The 7,519-nt window shown below is 43.6% G+C and overlaps 1 protein-coding gene across 4 annotated transcripts in view; it reads right to left on the reverse strand.

Moving 5' to 3' along the window:
• The window catches only part of TXNDC11 (thioredoxin domain containing 11), a 27,146-nt gene extending 19,683 nt beyond the window's left edge, over positions 1 to 7,463 (reverse strand). Inside the window, exons 1-4 of one of the 4 annotated variants that reach the window (XM_064390499.1) lie at positions 5,916 to 6,008; positions 3,095 to 3,169; positions 2,589 to 2,805; positions 1,770 to 1,867 (exon numbers count right to left, since the gene is read on the reverse strand). In XM_064390499.1, coding sequence (XP_064246569.1) covers positions 1,770 to 1,867; positions 2,589 to 2,786 — 296 coding nt within the window. In that variant the 5' untranslated portion in view covers positions 2,787 to 2,805; positions 3,095 to 3,169; positions 5,916 to 6,008. Of the gene's footprint in view, positions 1 to 1,769; positions 1,868 to 2,588; positions 2,806 to 3,094; positions 3,170 to 4,313; positions 4,373 to 5,915; positions 6,009 to 7,230 lie in introns of those variants that run through there. The other 3 variants (XM_064390497.1, XM_064390498.1, XM_064390496.1) reach the window with 3 other exon arrangements.
• Between the last annotated feature and the right edge of the window lie 56 nt (positions 7,464 to 7,519).

A 7,519-nucleotide genomic window follows, 5' to 3' on the forward strand; every position in this document is an offset into this window, starting at 1 on the left:
CAGCCTCTAGGGAATTGCTCTGTGCTTTACCAGTGGCTTCTGTAACTGATGAGGCAGTTGTGTTACCAGAGGGAAGCGCCAGAGTATCTGTGGAAGGGGCAGAGTATTGGTGACCTTGGAGGGATGGAGACCCCTTCTGAGTCCCATTAAAAACTCAGTAAAACTCAGATATAAATTACATGACCATACACATATCTTTCCACTTTTTCTGAAGTAAACACATGAGACTTAAAAATATAGATCTGAAAAACGTCACTATTTTCCTTTGTTTTTTAGTGTCTCAAACAGTATGTCTGAAAATGTGCAATATTTTTACACAGGCTTTTATGAGCAGCAATCAGTAAAGCAGGGACAAATTCAGTCCTGCTGATGAAGAGACTCAGCAAAGCTCCAGTTTCCCCCAGCCATATGATAAAAGAGCTCACACAATGTTAGTGCTAAAACGTAAGGTGGGCTGGAGCTTGCAGCTGCCAATTCCAGAGGTTCTCCTCCTAATTATAAATGGATTGGACAAAGCATCATTGTCCCACATAAATCAAACACAAAAAGCATAAAGAATTAGTCCTTTTCCACTGAAGAATTTAATGTGATGCATTTTTAATATAGTTTGTACATACAGATACACTGGAAATTACCCAACTCAACACTGAGATACTTGTATTAAGGTGCTTCAAAATGGTCTCCTAGAGCCCACTAGATCATTCTACATCCTACACCAGTTTATTACAAACCTCTGTCTTCACAGCAATACTCACTGCTCAGCATGTCACATGCCCAGGGCACCACATGTGAGGTTTAGTATTTGAGGCATGAGGGGTGCACTGCCCTTCAGGATTTTATGAAGTATCAATAGGGATTTATACCTCATCTTGTTACAGCTCTGGTTTAGGTTACTGATGATACCAAGTGCATTCATCTACTGTGTCGTAATTTCAAGGTCAAGTAAGTTTCAGTCACAGTACATCCAAGTGGGATCGTAGGGCTCTTTTATTACAGCTTGAATTATGCCAGTGTCTCGTGTCTATTACATGTTCAGCTAACAAAGACCAGGACTGTTCCTCCTCAATGTAAAAATTCCCCCCAAAACTCAAAATCAGCCTCTACTGCAATGAAAGAGAGCTGCAGTTCAAGACTAGTAAAATAAAAAGCAAAATACAAGGGATAAACACTTTTACGTAGTGTTAGAAACTGTGTTTCCTTACCTTCTGCTCCACATAGAGGAAAAAAACCCAGATAATACATACAAATACTACAAAAATCAAAGTGAGGTTATATAAAATTTTGTACAATGATATCTTAGCTTTGGGGGAATAAAAAAGTGAGTACAGAGTTCAAAATTAGAACAAAGTCTTCACTAGGTAGGGCAATTTAAATACACACTTAAATTCCACTAACTTCAACAACCCTTAGGTACATTCTTTAATGCTGTCATAAATTAGGACCAGTTGTTATAATCCATCCAGAGAGCAAGCAGACATCTGAAACTAATATGCAATGGTGAATTATTTTCATTGGAGGCAGAAGTTCCAGGAGATGCACAGGCAACCCAAAATTTCCATAAGGATGAAGAATTGCCCAGCGTGTCATTTAACTGACAGTTACAGCCCTACCTGGCACTTGAGTAGCATACAGGATGAGCTCACCTAGAATCTACCCAAAAACTATTTACTGAAGCCAGAAATGTAACATTTTCAAAATGCAGCACTTTATATGACACCTGTTTCCCAAAAGAACAATAAAAAACCTAGACTGTACATATGTAATCTTACCTCTGATGGTACAAGTGTATCACAGGAAAATAAAAGAAATGCTTCTGTTTCCTGCATTTCCCCTGGTTCCACCAGCAATTTACAGCCACAAACAGCACCTGCAAAGCAGGTAAAAATTCACAGCAAACAAAATACATTACTGTGACCTACTTTATCCAAGGTGTACTTGATGTACTTTTTCCAATCCATTTCATCTGATATTTTCAGGGCCTTTTCAACTCAGTATTCCATCTCTGTCACAGACAGACCTTTTTTTATTCTTTTTGTCATTTTGCAACAGCAATCCTTTTGGTAACTGTCCTTTCTAGCTTTTATGCTTAATCCAAATCTTTCAAATTTATTAATTTAATCATAACCCACATTAATTACTTTTTCTGCAGAGTGGAGCTCAACAAGTGGAGGTTAAGGACAGCTGTACCTGTGAAGTATTCACAGGCACTCAACTGTTTGAAAGCACTGCTATGGTTACAATCTTTATATGATTACCAGTGTCCCCAAGGATCCCAGAACTGGAAGCAAATTCCATGGAATCTCTGTCTGAAGGCAGGTGAATAAATCTGAAAACACTTTACAACATGAAAGATGTAGGCTTCCCCATTTAAAAGTAGAAATAACAGACAGCTGAGCAGGAATCACAGGCTGTCTCCATTTATTCTACCACTCTCTATGCTAAATTAAATTTAAGGTGACTGATGAGTTTCCCTAAAATGTGAGCATTCAAGTCCTACTGTTTCCCACGAGAAGACAGAAATCAGCATTAAATTGGACACGGAAAAGCTACCAGGTCATGTTTAAGATTGGTATTTTCTCTGGAGTTACCTGGTCTGACAATCTGTTGGCCACGTGTTCTATTTCTTCTCTTGCTGCAATGGACTGCCCACACCACGGCGCATAAAAGAAATACAGCACAATTTCTGAATCCTGACGGAGCTGCTCTGCATAGTCTAACTGCCCCCGGAAAAGATCAATCACTGGAGATCTTGTGGAGAAAAAATTCACTGGAAGCTTCGCTGGCATTGTTACATCTTTTGCTCGGCTGCAGGAGAAAATTAAGAGTTGTTATTGAGACTGTACAGCAGTGTTAAAAAAGTGTACCCAAAGCCCTAAGTTTTACTCTTAGCAAGAGTCACACGATGACAAAAACTTTAGAAATTGATGCAGAACGACTACAATTTATGTTATCTGAGTTAGTTTCATGAAATACTATAAAAATCTAAAGATCACCCTTCACAAGCTTTAGAAAGTCACACTCTGATACCATGCACTATGTTTATGGGTAGTTAGCTCACACTCTTATGGCTGCTTGCTGTAGAGCATAAAATTACCAGGAAGAGTGATTTCTTTTGATTTCTTCCCTGGCCTCATCCTCTTTTAACACTTGTACTTTAGGTAACAGCAGCCTGATAAGAAAAGAGATACCGGTCATAACGTTTGGTGATGTGTTGTTTCTATAAACAGAGCCTATTACCACACCTTATGCTTTGTTTTACAGTATTCTATACATACATTGTTTTATATTCTATTAGGAAAAGATACATAAATGTGCACTAGTTTATTTTACTGATCAGAGCAGGGACTGCAAACTGTGGGCACATCAATGTAAGGACAGTATCAACAAACAGAGAGTCCAAATTTAAAGAGATTATGACAGGTGAAGTTTTTAAAGAGAAATCAGACTGGCCAGTAAGTAATATGAAGAAATAAACCAAATACTCAGGAAACCCTTTCTATCCAATCAGCAATCAAACAATCCAGAATTTGGGACATCCCAGGTGTTCAAAAATTGCCATGATACAATATGCCTTAAATGCAAGTGAATGATTATACCCTCTTTTTATATTGTCTTCATTTTAAATTTTTTCCCTAGCTATATTTACACTAGAGTAAACCAGACTGAAAACTGGACAGCACTGTCATGCTCAATTTTGCCATGGTTCATAACAGGGCTAGAAGTTTTAGGAAAAACTGTGCATTTCTTTACTTTGTGTCCATTTCTTTTACTTTCTTGCAATAAAAAGCTAATACAAAAATCTTATTATCTGATATTTGATCCTTGTCAGGTTAAAATTTTATTAATTGTGATAAAATTATTGAACCCTGAACATTGTCAAACTCATATATTAAGCAACCTCCTAAAAACTCTGCCACACTTTCAAACTTTACAATCTATCCAGTTTTTAAGAAGTAGCTTTGTCTTTATAATACAGCAAAAAAAATTATTGTAGCTCGTCTCTCACTTCCAGGCTACTCCCTTAAGCTTTAACATTTCAGAATTGCCCTCAGTATATATCACAAGTTATAAAAATTCTTAATTTGTATATAAGAGAAAATTGCTTCAAAATCAAATCTTCAAAATCAGAATTTTGAAAATTTTAAATGGTTCCTCCTGTTTATAATTCATTAATTCATCTAGTCACAACATTACGTTTTTGCAGAGATTATCAAAAATCTACTTTCTTCTACAGACTTCTACCTGTGCTCCTTCCCTTCTCCCCCAGCCACCATCTCAGCACCTCCTTCCCAGCCCTCAAGCTCTTCAGTCACCTCAGAACCAACACCTCTGGTTCCCTGCCATTCCTGCAGCCCATGCTCATCCAAACTGCAGCTTCTTGCTGTGATTTGTGCCAGGCAGCTGCACAGGACGCAGCTCCAGTGCGAGCCCTGGCACACACTGATCAGCTGCTGAAAGCACCACACTTCTTCAGAGACAGCAACTCGAATTTCTCCTCTCCATCTAGTTCAATGAAAACAGACAACCTCAATATGTTTAAAATCTCTGCTTCCTCTACTGAATTAAAGAGAAAGAGGATGATTGGTTCGAGAATTACAGCATAAGACTTAAAAAATAGAAAATGAATTGGCTCCAAATTTTAAGACTGGGCAGAACACATCAGCAGAAGTCCCGTGACATGAGTGAGTCAGAAACTACATGACAACCTTCAAATATGATAAAAACTCCAGTAACTATTAAAACCCAAAACATAATAAATCAATTGCTAACAGCTGCTAAGTAGTGTCTTCCTCTGCAATACCAAACATAAAATAGAATACCTTGATTAATTTTCCTAAGAAAACCCCTAAAATTTACACACATATAAATTGAGGATTACATAAGAAATGATTACACAAACATAGTAAGAACAAACTGTTTATTAAAACTCTGCTTGTGTTATTTAGCTGCTGCCAGAGCCTACAAAAACTTAAACTTTCTATGAGAACAGCCTGGTAATAAAGGGAAGCATATACAAGTGCCAACAAGACCAGCAGCCCCTTTGATTGCACAATCCTGAGAGTGGGGTTGTTTTAAAGACATTTGCATAGTGCCAGAAATAATTCAGTTTCTAGACCACAGGCTTTCCATACCAACCCATGCTAGGTCAGGTCTCACTTGGCTATTCCTTGAGTCACTATAAACCCGCAAGACATCAAATCCCACTAATGGACTGCCTTACAGTACAGGAATTTTCCTTTTCTGTACTTTTTATCCATTGATACTGAAAGTTATATATTGTAAGAGCAGCGCAGTACCTATGCCCTGGTGCTGTGTCTTGCTAGTAAATCACACTGACATGTGGTGAGAAACTATGTCCTGTATTTATAGTTAACATGTGCAATTAACTATGCTCCAAATTGCACAAGGAATTTTAACACTGGAATTTTCTGTATTTCTGACAGCAACCAAACAGGGAATACCTAACTGATATTAGTCTATTTAGCTACAATCTGAAAAACTGAACCCCTTTAATCAAACTTCTAGATTACAGGGTGGTGAGAACCACATACCAATCACATTCCATCAAATGCCAGCTTTCAAACACAGCTAGCAGTAAAATGAAAGGAATATGCAGGTTTTGAATACAGGAGAGCAGGAAGCATTAAGTACAAAAAAAAGTATTATTTTCTTAGTAATGTAACGCCAGGGAGGTGATTATGTTCAGAAATCCTTCACCATACATTCTGAAATATGGCAAGAGCTTTACAATTTCATCTACACTATCTGGTCACTGTGAAATACAGTCTACTGGAATGGAAGCACAGCCACTCAGAGGCACTCATACACAGACCTAAAATTCATTCTGATTCAAGTAATACACCCTTTGTGGATAGGTAAGCAAAGAAAGCCTTAGCATTTTTCAGACGCATTACCTGTGAATCAAGTGTTTTGTGGAACAAAAATTTGTCAGATGCTGGGGAACAGGGACATAATCAGCACCTTGTAGCCTTCTCCTAATCTCAAAATTAAACCCCAAATGCAGTAGATGTTATTAATATAGTAGGACCTGGAGCATGTAACAGTGACCTTGACCTAAAACCCATCCAAAAGATTTAGATCCTGGTTTATGCTCCAGAACCAGCAGCCTGTGCCCACCGCACACTGCCGCTGCTCCCCGCCCCTCCAGCGCAAACATCTCTCGGCTCCACGTACACCAGCTCCGGGCAAACAGGAACTGGAGAGCCCTTTGCAAAGAAGGAAGTTCCAGCTCCCAAGAGGAGCAGCACCAGACTGGCAGGGAAACCACAAAACACCTTTGTGTCCGAAGCAGGTGCGGGCAAAGGGAGGTGCTGACATCAACACATGGGCCAGGGCAGACGCGTTTGGCCCCGGCGATGCAGACAGCGCTGAGGGCAGGGCAGCAGCCCGGAGCCCCCTCGGCAGCACCGAGAGGTCCCAGGTACCTCCGGAGATGAGCAAAAAGCGGCTCCATCCCAACAACGTGCCTGTCACAGGCCCACAGAACGGGTCAGGTTGGAAAAGACCACAGCAGGTCCTTAGGTTCCACCTCCCTGCTCAGGCAGGGTCACTCCAGAACACATGGCCGAGGATTATGTCCAAATGGTTCGGAGTATCTCCAGAAAGGGAGACTCCACAGCCTCGCTGTACAATCTGCCCCAGTGCCCGGTCGCTAACGGAGGAAGTTCTTCCTCGTGTTCAGGTGGAATTTTCTGGGCATCAGTTCCTGCCCATTGCCTCCTGTCCCATACCCGAGCCCCACCGAGCAGAGCCTGCTTCACCCTCAGACACCGCCCTGCATACACTGATACTGTCCTCAGAAGCGGGTGCCCCCGCGAATCTGCCGCCGCAGCACGACACCCGCGGTGGGGCAGATGTCTCCTAAAACTCTCCGCTCCCTCCTTATCGTTCTTATCGCCCCTGCCTGCCCCGTGCCATCCCGCTGAGGGAGACACGGCGTCCCCCCGACAGGCGAATGGTCGCGGTTGCCCTGGGGACCGCATGTGGTGGGACCCGGGAGGAGAATCCGTCCCCCAGCCCGGGGATGCCCCCGCCCGACGCGGCCCGGCCGCAGCGGGTACACAGCACCGCTGGGCGACCCCAGCCCTCCAGGCCCGGCCGGCGGCTCTGCTCCAGGCCCCGCAGCAGCACCGCCTCTGGGAATGGCGGCGGACCGGCGGCCGCTGTCCCCTGGCCGAGCCCCGGGTCCGCCCGCTCTCCCGCCGGTACCTGCAGGTGACTTTGAGGGCGATGAGGAAGGCGCAGCCCAGCACGATGGCCGCGCCGCAGAGCAGCTCGGGCCGCCGCGCCATCAGGGCAGCGCGGGGCCGCAGTCGCGGGGCCGCCGCGTCGCCGGGGCCGCCGCACACCGACATGGCCCGGCCGAGGGGGGCAGGGCCGCGGGCCCCGGGCCGCTCCCGCTCGCACACGTCTCCCACCGCCCGCCCGTGAGGGCGCCGGGCCGGGCGGGGCGGCCGCTCCGCCCGCCAACCCGCCGCCGCCACGTCCGCCCGCCCGA

Source organism: Passer domesticus, chromosome 15, assembly GCF_036417665.1.
Source record: "Passer domesticus isolate bPasDom1 chromosome 15, bPasDom1.hap1, whole genome shotgun sequence".
Classification (NCBI taxonomy): Eukaryota; Metazoa; Chordata; class Aves; order Passeriformes; family Passeridae; genus Passer; species Passer domesticus.